We start from the raw sequence: 14725 nt of genomic DNA on the forward strand, positions 1-14725 counted from the left end.
ATGGATTCTTCCATTTTAGGAGTTCTTACTAAAACCTGCCGGCCTGAGTTACCTGGTTTATGGTGTGAAAAGCTTCCTGTCTCTGCAAGTCGTCGATAAATTGTTCAAACAGTTTTATTACAAGGTAACACACGATTTGGGAAATGTTCCTGATACAGTCTTCTCGCTGCAGTACCACTACAATTAGCAAGGCCATACATTAGATGTATGTCTGTCAATTCTGAGTTGGTAAAATTGGTAATACCATTATTTGCCATTAATGTTACTAATGAAAAGAAACTAAATCATAAACACTTACTAATTAAAACAAACGATACTTTATACTAAATAATATATAGGAATGGACACAAAACAACTTTTACATTACAGAAGAAATAGGTTAAGTTAGTTATGAGTAACCTGCAAACAATGCCAGAAACATAAACAATTAATAGCTTAAATAAACAGCTGTTTCACATTAATCAGCTCATTGACTTTAAATCTGCTGTTCAGAGTTAAACAGTTTAGAAAACTATACTTCCTGTTGTGTAAAAAAATTACCCTACTTAGTTTACTACATAAGGCGTCAAAATGCTTACACCGGACAAGCTTCGAATCAAGATTAAATCCTAACAACTTTACTCCCTCCATATTAGCACCATTGCTGCACAAGCTAAAATCAACCGCCTGAGTCTTGTCCTGTTTAGGCACAAACTGTTATGACTGAACCAATCTGACGCATCTGTTAAAAGGTTTCTGTGTTTGCACAATCCTGAGTTGCAAACAACGTTTAGTCATCAGAATACAACAGAATATTACGTGATACATACATCATAATAATAATCTTTTGTTCTTCCAAAATATACAATACATTTAGTTACAATAACACATACATATTTATATGCAAACACATAATATACAGTCAATCACAATTACAATAAAATAAACAATGCATATACAGGGTGAGTCAGAAATATGGTAAAATATTTTAAAACGTGATTGTAGAGCTAAAAATAAGAAAAAAAATTATATAAAGGTAGGTCCGGAAACGCTCCATTACTGAGTAATAGCTGGCGAAAGATTTTGCTTTGTTTTCAGTTCACCTGGTGAAATTAAATGATTCTGAAAGGTTTTGTTCTTATTTTTTAACTCAAATAAGATATATTTATAAAGAAAATCACCTGAAAAATCAAATAAAACCACTATAGAGGTTGTAGTGTGAACAGCTTTTGAGAAAAAGTATGAAAATTTCCAAAAATCTAATAACAAAAATACTGTTTTAAATTTTTAATGTCGAATAACATTTTTAAATGACCAATAAACGAATTGTTTTTCCTAATTCAAGATTGTAGAGAATTTAATTTTGAAAACAACCATAATAAGCAAAGTTAACTAAATGTGAAAAAAAAGTTATGATATTGAATCCTCACGTATTACACAACACAGCTAACTTTTGCTGTTTTATAATAAGGAATGAGTATCTGATTATTAACAGCTGGTGAAAAAGAAACATATTTTTAGTTCAAAATTTATTTTTAAATATAACAAACATCTACAATCGCTTTAAGTCTCACCGGAAGATTAAAAATGATGCTCTAAAAGACCTCCATTGTTCAAAATGCACGCGTTCAGGCGTCTTCTCATAAAGTTTCGCACCCGTTCAAAACCTCCAGGTATCTGCTTAATGGTTTCTATTCCATTAGAAATGTTTAATCGGAGTTCTTCAATGGTATCTATTGGGGAAGAGTAAACTAATGTTTTTAAATGTCCCCTAAGGTAAAAGTCCAAAGGATTTAAGTCCGGTGATCTTGCTGGCCATGAAACTGGTCCACCTCGGCCTATCGATTGATTTGTGAAACTCTCATTTAGGTGTCCACGAACAGCCAGAGAGTAGTGCGCAGGTACCCCGTCATGCATAAACCACAATATGTTTTGGTACAAATGCAGAGGTACATAAAGCAGGTTAGGTAGCTCGTCTCTTAAAAATTTCAAGTACACCACGCCATTAAGCCTTGGAGGAAGCACAAATGCGACTAAATGGTCTGCTAAGATTCCATCCCAAACATTTACTGATAACTGATGTTGTGGGCGATTAGGTTTGATAGCATGAGGATTTCAGTCTGCCCAAATGTGATTGTTATGGAATTTAATGATAGCTGTTCTTGTAAAGTGAGCCTCATTGGTAAACAAAATTGTATTTAAAAAGTTTGGATCAGCACATTTTAACAGAAGCCATCGACAAAAAAAACATGGGGAGCTTAATCTTGTGGCAAAAAAGTTTGGCCATGCTGGAAGTGGTATGGGTGTAACTGGTACTCGTGTAGTATTCTCCGAATACTAGATAGGCTGAGATTTAACTGTAGTGACAATTCTCTAGTGCTCTTTTCAGGATGATCAGAAATTTCATAAAGAACCAACTCTTCTAATTCAACAGTCCTACATGATCGGGCGATGCCTGGCATTTCTATGCTTCGAAGACTTCAAAGAACCTGTTTTAGATAGTCGTTGATGAATAGTGGCAAAAATCTTGCGCTTGGACATCTGCGGTTAGGAAAGTTCTCTTGATACAGACGTCTTGTTGAAGTACTATTGCAGCATCCCAAACCATACATTAAAATGCATGTCTGCTAATTCAGAGTTTGAATACACATGAATATTACCTTCCATTTTTAATAAATGAAACACACAACACAAAATCATTAATAATGGATGGAAACAACTGGTTAAAATACTTAACACAAGCACATAGTATCTTTACAGTTTGTTGTTTTGTTCAACAATTAGGTGACATATGTCATCTAATAATAAATGCCCTGCTGATTATTTATTATTTAAAAATTTTTTAAACAGTTGTTGTTTAAATGATTAATTATTACCAGCTGTTACCAATCAGATACTCATTCCTTATTATAAAACAGCAAAAAATTGCTGTGTAGTGTAATACGTGAGGAGTCAATATCATAAGTTTTTTACACATTAAGTTAACTTTGCTTATTATGGCTGTTTTTAGAATTAAATTCTCTACAGTATATATTAGAAAAAAAATTTGTTTATTCGTCATTAACAATGTTATTCGCCATCAAACATTTAAGACGGTATTTTTGTTATTACATTTTTGGAAATTTTCATACTTTTTCTCAAAAGCTGTTCACACTACAACCTCTAGAGTGGTTTTATTTGATTTTTCAGGCGATTTTCTTTATAAATCTATCTTATTTGAGGTAAAAAGTAAGAAAAAAACCTTTCAGAATCACTTAATTTCACCAGGTGAACTGAAAACAAAGCAAAATCTTTCGCCAGCCATTACTCAGTAATGGAGCGTTTCCGGACCTACCTCTATATTACATTTGTTTCTTATATTTAGCTCTAGAATCACGTCTTAAAATATTTTACCATATTTCTGACTCACCCTGTATATATATATATATATATATATACAGGGTGAGTAGGCTATAAGAGACTGTTAGATACATATTTTTTAGGCTATAAGAGACTGTTAGATAAATATTTTGTAGGCTATAAGAGACTGTTAGATACATATTTTGTAGGCTATATATATATATATATATATATATGTATAGTATGTTGCCATGGCAAAGTTTTTTTGTGAAAGAAGCAATATTGCACCTCAAGACAGAGCCCGTTTTGAGGTTGCAAATGTTAACATAACCAACTGATCAAAATAGAACTCAAAGATAATACAATTAGTTCATCATACAAAAACTACAAAGAATATAAAAATATAAAAGCGAGAATATTGAAGAGAAAATCTATGTCTTCCAAACATAATAGCCATTATTTCAATTGTTTGATAATAAATCTAATTTAACGGTAAGTTCTTTATTTCATCTGTAATAACATTGTAATAAATATTAATAAAAATTAGAAACAGAAATGGCCCCAGAACTCAACAACCTAGGGGTTTGAGGTTGTACCATACCAGCTTACAAATGGGTTCCTTTTGTTTTTGAGTCTCAGATAATTAATGTAGTCTTTCTGAAAGTTTTTGTCAACTACAAAAAACAAAGGACAGTTACTTTGACGATGAATCAACCAATTCTCAAAGTTTAACCAAAAGGAGCTCAGTGCTACAGTTTGAGATTATAACGTATCAAAGGAAGCTGCTGAATCTTTTGCTTCAAGGTTAGATGAAAACACTTGAAAAACACAATTGAATAAGGGACAAACATAACATTTTATTGTACTAGGGATAAAGAATAATTTTTTCTATTATTCCGAAGAAAAATAGCTCGTGTTCAATAACGATGTGAAATGAGTTCTCGTAAAAAGATATCTTCCTATTTATATTTTTAAAATCTTGAACAATATAAATGATAGTTTCAAACGAAGTTTGAAATGTGTTCTCTTGCACAAAAGTAATACATTTGGATCAACCCTTATCGCTCATTCTAATCTTAGCTAAACTTAGCTGTTATTCCTGAAAAACTCAAAGCTAAAGTTTGTGGTGGTTCAAGTATAAGACACAACGGAAAAACATGAGCCTTGTAGCTGTAGAGATGTGTTTCTATTACCTTGTTGCTCTACTAAAAAAACATTATTTACGAATTCAGGACTTAATATTACTTATTTTAAAAACACCAATTAGTAACTATAGTTGGCCACAATATATTCAACTATTTTGTACATTAGTAACTATAGTTGGCCACAATATATTCAAATATTTTGTACATTAGTAACTATAGTTGGCCACAATATATTCAACTATTTTGTACATTTAGTAACTATAGTTGGCCACAATATATTCAACTATTTTGTACATTAGTAACTATAGTTGGCCACAATATATTCAACTAGTTTGTACATTAGTAACTATAGTTGGCCACAATATATTCAACTATTTTGTACATTAGTAACTATAGTTGCCCTCAATATATTCAACTATTTTGTACTTTAGTAACTATACTTGGCCACAATATATTCCACTATTTTGTACATCCAAGCACTAAAGACAGTTTTGTAGAATTATTTAACCAGGAATAGTTTATCCATTTCCATAATCATTTATTTGTCTATTACGGGCAACTACCGGAATTGACTGCAAAAAAAAAATGAAATCAGTGAACATAGGTTAATACACAAATACTAATCATTGTGTTTAACTCGTTGGATACAAATTCTGGCAGCTACTTTCTTCTCTGACCTGAACTGATTTCATCTCTATGTATTGGAGAACCCTAAAGATGTTTCCATAAAGCAACAACAGGGCTGGATTGGATCATAATGCTTTGAAAGTAACATAGTACCAAGTGAGTATCCACTTGTAATCCACTGATGTATTGTTATCAATTTTTTTATTAAGATTTTAAGAAATGAGTAATGTTTTTCCACTTACAACTTTACTCTATTAAATATAAAATATCTGGGATGCTATTAAAATATAGGCCGCTGATTCAGATTCAAGATAGTGAAGACTGGTAAAATATATCTAACAGTCTCTTATAGCCTACAAAATATGTATCTAACAGTCTCTTATAGCCTACAAAATATGTATCTAACAGTCTCTTATAGCCTACAAAATATGTATCTAACAGTCTCTTATAGCCTACAAAATATGTATCTAACAGTCTCTTATAGCCTACAAAATATGTATCTAACAGTCTCTTATAGCCTACAAAATATGTATCTAACAGTCTCTTATAGCCTAAAAAATATGTATCTAACAGTCTCTTATAGCCTAAAAAATATGTATCTAACAGTCTCTTATAGCCTACAAAATATGTATCTAACAGTCTGTTATAGCCTACAAAATATGTATCTAACAGTCTCTTATAGCCTACAAAATACTGAAAATACAATTTTAGTTGTGTTGCTTAGTAGCAGAGCTAGAGATTGTAGTAAAACCATATCTTAATTTCAGCACACTATCAATGTTACTCTCAAATTCTCTGTGATGATATATCACGTACTTGTGTAACTGGGTCTGCTGATATAAATACGTTTTGTTTTGTATCAATAATTAACGCCTTACCAAACCTCGTACTATCAAAGCACATCATTCCAAAATAGGTAAAGATATTAGTTACTGTACAACAGTTACAGAATAGAACCTACATGTTCCCAAAATAGTTCAATAACATATCTGTTTAATATTCCATGTATTTTGTTTTATTTTAGTAATATTTTATGTGGGAATAGAAAATAGCATTGTGAGAATTACTATCTAATAGAGTACTTTTGGCACTCTTTTCCATCTATTTCTTAGGAAATAGTTTGTTTGATTATTAAAAATATTAAAATAATTAGAAAATAAATAATTTTATAGATAAATGTTTATTTTAATCTTAAGCGGTAGTAGTATTATATATGTTTTATAACCAGTACATGATATAAAATAATCAAGGTAAATACAGCCAATTAAGTAACATGGATAATTAACTTTATGGTGGGTGATAATTCAATATTAACATGAACATTTTGAATTCATTTAAGTCTTTTTCAAAAGATTTTTAACACAAACGTTATGTTCACTCTGTTTAGGCAAGACTGAGCCCTATGGTGACACTTGCACTCTATGGGATTTTGCTGAGCGTTAGAGTCTATTGATCTACAAACTTAACACCTTGTATCATGCTTAATATCTAAAGTTTGGAAAGGGAATAGTTTTTTAATAATGTTTGTTATTATCAATTAAAGTGCAAAAAATAGTTTTTAAAAACTCCATAAAGGTGCTTTATGTTAGTTTTTTTATACCTTCTAAGATTTTCAGATAGCAGTGGTACAAAGTTTTAAGTTGTATTTAACATTGCAGAAATCAATATGAACACTATAACTACCACAATGCTTGGTATAAGCTGACTATACCAAGGTACAGAGACGTGTATTACACAGAGCTTGGTATAAGATGACTATACCAAGGTACAGAGACATGTATTACACAGAGCTTGGTATAAGATGACTATACCAAGGTACAGGGACATGTATTACACAGAGCTTGGTATAAGATGACTATACCAAGGTACAGGGACATGTATTACACAGAGCTTGGTATAAGATGACTATACCAAGGTACAGAGACGTGTATTACACAGAGCTTGGTATAAGATGGACTATACCAAGGTACAGAGGCATGTATTACACAGAGCTTGGTATAAGATGACTATACCAAGGTACAGAGACGTGTATTACACAGAGCTTGGTTGCGTTTGTCCAATATCACCCAACGAAACGTTTGGAGATGACGTCATTCACTTTAGACAATGTTGTTATCTTTTATTTTATTTTATAGGTATTTCACAACATAAATTTAATTGAAACGTGTTATGATGTTATCAATAACTTTGAGCAAAATCTATTCTTACCTGTATTTGTTGTTGAATAATTTTTAAGGTATAAAGATGGCGGACATTTAAATTTATAAATGTATAGAGTTGAAGAGTTGCAACTGCATATGTTTACAAGAATAATTTCGGATTAATTGTAGTTTAATCACAGCCAAATGTTTACAATATATGCATACAAAAATTTATGCAATTATGGAGTTTCTTAATAAATAATAGTGTTACGATTATATTAAAAAGCCGAAATTTAGAGTTAATGAGCCTTAAGATTTGTGCAAATTAAATATAAAACCTAATGATGCATTTTTAGCTATACAATTCCAGTTGGCGGTCTCATGTGAAATCTATCTTTCTCCCCACTATACTGGAAGGATACTTTAATTTTATACTCACATACAGTACATGTATGATATATCGAGTAGAAAGCAGTTTTTTATATTTTGTTTCTATAATAATTCCTTTAATTTATACAACGTTGATACGCAATTAAATATTTAAATTGGTGAACAAACAATGGCAAGCAATCCCAGTTTTACTTAAATCATTTTTAGTTATGTTAAAACTTAGTGAGAGTATACAATAGATATACAAATTCAAATTAGGTTGATACACATTTAACCACTCAAGACTTTTAAATTGAAAATCACTATATTTAATTTAATTACTTAATTCTTATAATGCCAATCAATTTTAGTGGTGTTTGCGCACGTTGGTAATGCATAGGACTTAGTATGAAGATCCTTTTTATCACATTCCGGTTTGTGGCCGCATCTCACTTTGTGTAACGCCAAGCCTCTTGTTGGTAGCTGAATAACAGTGTCTTTACTACCATTATTCTCTGATTGAATCATTTATGCTATTTTAAACTACAGTGGGATAATTACTGTACCTTAGTTTAAATGTGTAACACACTAGTCTTGGATATTTTATTTTTGTCTTTAGGGATGATCAACAAAGAATGCATGTACTGTAAAAATTGTATTTATATTTACATATAACTATTTACTGAATTTATTTTGGGTAATTCAACTTACTTTCCCTAATATTCTTGCTGGATATAACCATTTAATGTACTCTCATACCTTTATTGTAAAATTGTCAGTGTTGAACATTTGTATTGGAAATTTTTTTTTAATAATTATATGTATAATTTAGGCTTACAACGGCAATAAATGTTAAATAAGGAGTTATCAAAACACATTGCAGTAAACAAGAAAAACATGTTTTTATCAGGCTTTTAAACATGCCTCAAAAGCCGCAAGAATTAGATTTGTTGCCATAAAGCCAAACAGCCGAGAGTATCACATTCAAGAGGTCTTGCTGAAAAGGTGTAAGTTCTTTGAAACCAGCCAGCGAGAGATTTTAATGAGGCTCTGGTGACGCTTTCTTTGTAAGGTAATTAATTTCTTATTTAATTTTAATATTAACTCTTACAATAAACATCAAAATATATGCTTGACTTTAAAACCGGTGCCTACTAATAGTTATTAGCATTAATTTTAAGTCCCTTTGAGCCTGATTTAATTCATATAATAACTTTTGAAAATTTTGGATGAAAACACACGCAGGTGGTATTGTTGTTCGTTCGTAGACCTGGAATATTGAAATTTATTGCAAAATAATAGTGTTTATAGGAAAGAAAATATTGTTTGAGAATACAAATGTTACAGAATTTCTTTTTCTTCACGCGGTACTGAGTGAGTAATTGTTGTCTGTTCAGGAAGCGGGTGTGGTGACGTTCTTTCTTTCCCGAAGTGAAGGACCTTTCCTTATAAACTCCTTGGTTCATCGAAGAACGTGTGGGGGGGGGGGGGGCGGCAAAGGTCAGTACACGTATTACAGATAGTTTCTGTTCAAGTTGGTGTGGTTACTTTGTTTTTTTAGGTAACTGGTGAACAAGAAGTTCATAAAAGAACAAGGAGAATTCCGGAAAATATTAGTACAAGTGGTAATGATTATCCGTTTGATGAAAGTTTCGGAAGCGGGTGTGGGTACTTTGTTCCCTTTAGTGAACTGATCAAAAGATCACAGAGTAGAGTGAAAGCCGCGAAATACTAGCGATTATTATTCCTCTTTTCATTGCAGTTTTGTGATTTTGTATTGGTTAAACAATATTTAAAATGTAGTTATTCTTTGTTTATAAAATTGTTATAATACCTGTAAATGTCATGAATGCCAGCACCCTGTTGCAAATACAGTTTACCATAGATGAAGTTACTATAAATATGCAAATATAGAACAATTGTTACTATATATTCAAAATAATAAAAGTGATTAAAATATTTTAAATATTGCATTATAAGTTTGAATTAGAAATCAAAATAATAATGAACTAAATGCATAGAAGATTTATGATTTACAATATGTTGCATGAAAATAATTTTCTAGGCTTGAAATTCAGTAGGTAAGGAATTAACGTAATACTGATTTTATCTAACAATACTGATTTGATACATTTTATATTGTTTAAAAATGTACATAAATTTGCCACTGATTACATTTATAAATATATATATACTTAAAATAAAATCAGTATTACGTTAATTCCTTACCTACTGAATTTCAAGCCTAGAAAATTATTTTCAAAACATATTGTAAATCATAAATCTTCTATGCATTTAGTTTATTATTATTTTGATTTCTAATTCAAACTTATAATGCAATATTTAAAATATTTTAATCACTTTTATTATTTTGAATATATAGTAACAATTGTTCTTATATATACTTTTATATATATATATATATATATGTATCTGAGTATATTGGATAATTGTTTTATTCATATTTGAAGAAGGTCTGAAATAAAAATTCTTACCTTTTAACAATATTAAACACAGTTCACAGGTAATTAGTGCGTAAATAGCGGGCTAACTTCACCTTTACCCTGGAACACACACATGTACTCATACGTAATATACATGATAAACCTTGAAATACTCATCATTCTTAAAATCATTCTCAGTATCGGTTTGACTTGTGTTTTAAATGCAATAAATAGTATGAAGATTCTTTTTATCACATTCCAGTTTGTGGCCGCATCTCACTTTTTTTCTATATAATTTAGTTCAATTTTCTATTTGATTGAAACCTTACAGAACCACGCTTATGTTCGTGCCACATGATATTTTGTATTTCTTGTTAAAATCCAGCTTGGTGAATTAGATGTTATATACATGATTCAATCTTGTTGTATACATGATAGTAATTTTTGGGTAATCAAACAGTTTTCTATATGCGACTGTTCTTTAAGACAGCAGACATAGCTTGTCATTGTTGAGTTGTTCAATAGCTAATTATGATCTACTGTTTTGGATGTATTCACCCAACATTTCACGGAGAGAAACGCCTACTTTTGGTTATATTCCACTTAATTTATTCATGTTTATATTTCTGATAATTTAAACATACATCAAATAATCCCTCAATTATGTTTCGATTGATGCCATCAAAAGTAAAATTTGTACTGGCAGATATTTTGCCGTTAGTGTCCTAAATGTTTTTGTATGAACCAGATGGAAAATATCACTAAATCGCATGGTTCCAGTAGAACTTCAAAGGTGTCCGTAACCCCACCACTGCTGGTCTACGCAGAGGATTATAATTACTCTCATAAGGCAACAAGCGCTGAAGAAGATCTGCGGTAGTCAACGTGTTAAATAACACTCAATTTATTTCGCACTATGATTCTATTAATAATAAATATAACGTCAAGTATATAAGAATGTACACATTTAAAAACACAAACAGTGCCATGAGAATTCCTCGTTGCGCGTGACAACCAGTCAAAAATAAACTGCTATCGTTGTCTAAACACTAGTTAACGTTACAATAAAATCTGCTATAGCGTATTCCCTAAACGATATGTAAGAAATGAGTGATACTTCTATACATTTTAACATTAGCCCTTTTTTGGTAGCCAAACCAATTTAACAAAGAAATTTATTCATGCTTCTCAAGTAACACTAAACAATCGTACATACATCGTAACATTTATGCAGTAAATGAGGGTATAAGCTTGGGATGTGACAATATGTCGAAATGGAGACATAACAATATGCAGTTACTCGGGATCAGCCGCGAGATGGCTTATTCCACGTCATAGCTGTGCAAATTACATTAGATTAATCCTTGTCCTGAGCATCTACTTCGTTTATCCGTAAGTATATTAAACTTAATGTAATTAGCCATCATCAATACACCATAATGTTGATATCTTTTTATATTAACTATCCATTCATACGCCAGTTATCGTTGTTAAATAAAAACTACATAAACAAAAATATACATAAGAAATGAAAATCAAGTACATATAATAAAATATATGAATGATCAGATTTGAGTCAGATTACGCATGATCTACGGAGTGTTTCAAAAACCAATGCCTTATCCTAAAATCTAAAATTTAAAAATGGGACATACGAGGTATGGTACTAAATTTCTGTTGGAAAACTAGATCTCTCTCTATTCAAATCGTCTCAAAAATTGTTTTTATACAAATGGTCCACAAAACATACCTGTTTGGAAGTTTTCAAAACGATTGATATTTTTAAGCTATAAAAACAGGACTATAATACAGATTATGAAATTAAAATATTTAAAAAATACATTCTTATTTAGTTTTTAAAACATTGTATGCATTTTATGCATGAAAACAGTTTTTTACGTTACAATAAACATATACCTCTAATGGTTTGCAATTGAGAATTGTGAATGTATTCATAGAATTATCTGCTTAGTTTCTATATTAGAATATTATTTTTCACATGTGTGATTTAGCCATATTTTAAAGTGTAAATTATTTATAAGCTCTATCCATTCTTCATTAAGAGCTCCTAAACTTTTTATGATGTGTAAAATTAAAACATGGACATAAATTTTAATTACGACGAGCAATAAACGTGTTAGTGAGGGATACGGATAAAAATCTGCCATAGCGGAATATATTGTCTAAAGTAAACATAAAAAGGATAGTATTTATTAAATTTAAACACAAGAAATAATATAAATTCCCTACTATTATTCAAAGGCAATAAAAAAGAGAATTTAACAATTAATCTATCATACAATCGTTGACAATCTGACAACATATGATAAAAAAGCCATATTGATCATAGTTACTCGGTTATTGGTTAAGCTTAATCTATGAAAACAACAAATATAAAACAGTATTGTAGAAATAGAAGAAACAATTTTTCACAGTAAAAATCACTATACGAGGGCTCATAGATCGCAGCTGCAGACACTGCAGCATGGTGTGCCCCAGAGGTGTATCCTGGGCCCTCTATTGTTTTTATGTTATATAACAGGTTGGTCTAAGTAGGATTAAGGATTTTTTACAAAAATAATCTTTTATTAAATTCAGACAAATCTAATTATGTTTCTTTTTCTACAAAGCAATCCAGATCAAATTTAAACTGTGATATTTTTTTAGATAACGACAGACTTAAACAAGTAGACCACACAAAGTTTTAGGACTTAAAATATATAAAAATTTAGCTTGGGATAAACATGTATATCATGTTACTATTAAGATGTCTACTGGTCTATATGCATTGCGACAAATAGCAAAAATTAGTAATTTACATACACTGATATTAATATATTTCTCATTGATCCACGCACATTTAGCTTTCGGAATAAGCATTTATAAAGCAACAACAATAAGCAATTTAGATAGGCTAATGCTCCTAAAAACAATCTTTGAGAATCATGAAAAATTTAAGATATACAGATTTTGTTAACCCATTAAAGCCCAACGGGTCGTTTTCGACCCATCTAAATACGTGTAAACCATTTTGTAGTAAAGCGTACTATTCCGTCTGTGATGTTTTTGTTGGAGAGTGTACTAGTCTATTGACCTTGAGAAAAGGTTTGGGGCCTCTTCCCCCACCCTTACTACTAATCGCAGTCTGCTACATTGAGAGTTGCACAATACATCATGTCTGCTCCACTTCACAGGTTAGTTTTTATACATACCATGTCCTTTCAAAACATATCTAATAAGTGAATATTACTATTAATATATGTAGTAAACAAAATGTTTATTAGTGAGATTCACGAAACTTACTGACTTTTTACTATTACATGACAAACTATTAGTGGGTCGAAAACGACCCGTTGGGACCAAAGCCCATAGCATAGGCCTAACCTCAAACCTAGCATTGAATCTTTTTTCAAGTTTGTAAGTAAAAAGCGCACGGTTGTAAATTGAAATCAATATGTATACACATTATACATAAAACATTATTAACATTTATGTTATCTGCTTTTTCAACAGAAAATGTTTTATTTTATTTTGAACTTTTGGGTTATTTCAGGATCGACAGTCCGCTTACGCTAGCTGAGATCTTAGAAGACTTGGAAGACACTGCGTCAGAATACACCGCAACTGATATCTATATATGTCCTCCCGACAATGATGACCCTCACAATATCACAGATGAAGAATCTGGAGAGGAAGATTCTAATGACCCAGACCGAGTGTGCCGTCGTTAGCTCCAAGCCGAGGCAGAGATTCAATTCAAAGTAATTGAAAACGATGAAGATACACCAATTGAATTAGGTGATGAACGAATTGGGAATGACTGCTACAGGTACCGTCCGGGCAAACCGAACAGAGAAATGCCCTTTAAATGACAAGAAAATGATGTCTATTCGTGAAAGAGGGTCATTTGAAAGCTACATTGACAAGTCAGATAACATAGCAGCTGTCGCTTGGAAAGATAACAGTGTTGTCACACTATTGTCAAATGAGCATGGTGTGGCTCCTCTTGGTGAAGCTAAGAGATATTCAGTGACAGAAAGAAAGAAAGTTTCCATTCCTCAGCCATATCGTATTGCGCAATACAACAGGAATATGGGAGGTGTCGATCTAATGGACAATAAAATATCGAACTACAGAATAGGCGTTCGTGGAAAACGGTGGTATATCCCAATCGTTCTCTGGCTTTTTGATGTTGTGATGAGCAACACTTGGTTTCTGGCTCGCTCTCAAGGAGTTACTTTGGACAGTCTGTTTCCAAAGAAGTGTGGTCCAGGCTTTACTTCAAAAATTTGGACGCGCTCCTAAAGCAACTGGCCCAACAAGAGCACTGAAGAGGGCTTCAAACGCACTCCGTAGTGACCATGGAGGTTATCTTATAGTGAAAGGTCAAAGTAGAAGAAGGTGTGTTGTATGTAAAAATAAAACTGTAAAAGCGTGCAAACGATGTGAGGTCCCACTGCATGATGATACCTGTTTTGCAGATTTCCACAAAGAGTAATCATTTGTGTAATAAACATGTCTTTCAAATGTGTTTGTAAATAAAGTCTCCACTATATACACTTTATTGGGTTTTACTAAGGCCTTACTCCCAACGGGTCGTTAACGACCCATGTTAAAAAAGTACCAAAATGTTTAAAATAAATATTTTTTGGTCATATTAGTGTAAATTAGATAAGGAAAA

General features: G+C 31.5%; 1 protein-coding gene across 1 annotated transcript; it reads left to right on the plus strand.

Annotated features, from left to right (window-relative positions):
- Nucleotides 1–13860: 13860 nt before the first annotated feature.
- LOC124365637 (piggyBac transposable element-derived protein 3-like) lies at nucleotides 13861–14349 on the plus strand. Its single transcript, XM_046821630.1, has one exon. The coding sequence runs from the start codon at nucleotides 13861–13863 to the stop codon at nucleotides 14347–14349; it is 489 nt and encodes a 162-aa protein (XP_046677586.1).
- Nucleotides 14350–14725: the final 376 nt, after the last annotated feature.

The sequence above is a fragment of the Homalodisca vitripennis genome, chromosome 6 (genome assembly GCF_021130785.1).
Source record: "Homalodisca vitripennis isolate AUS2020 chromosome 6, UT_GWSS_2.1, whole genome shotgun sequence".
NCBI lineage: Eukaryota > Metazoa > Arthropoda > Insecta > Hemiptera > Cicadellidae > Homalodisca > Homalodisca vitripennis.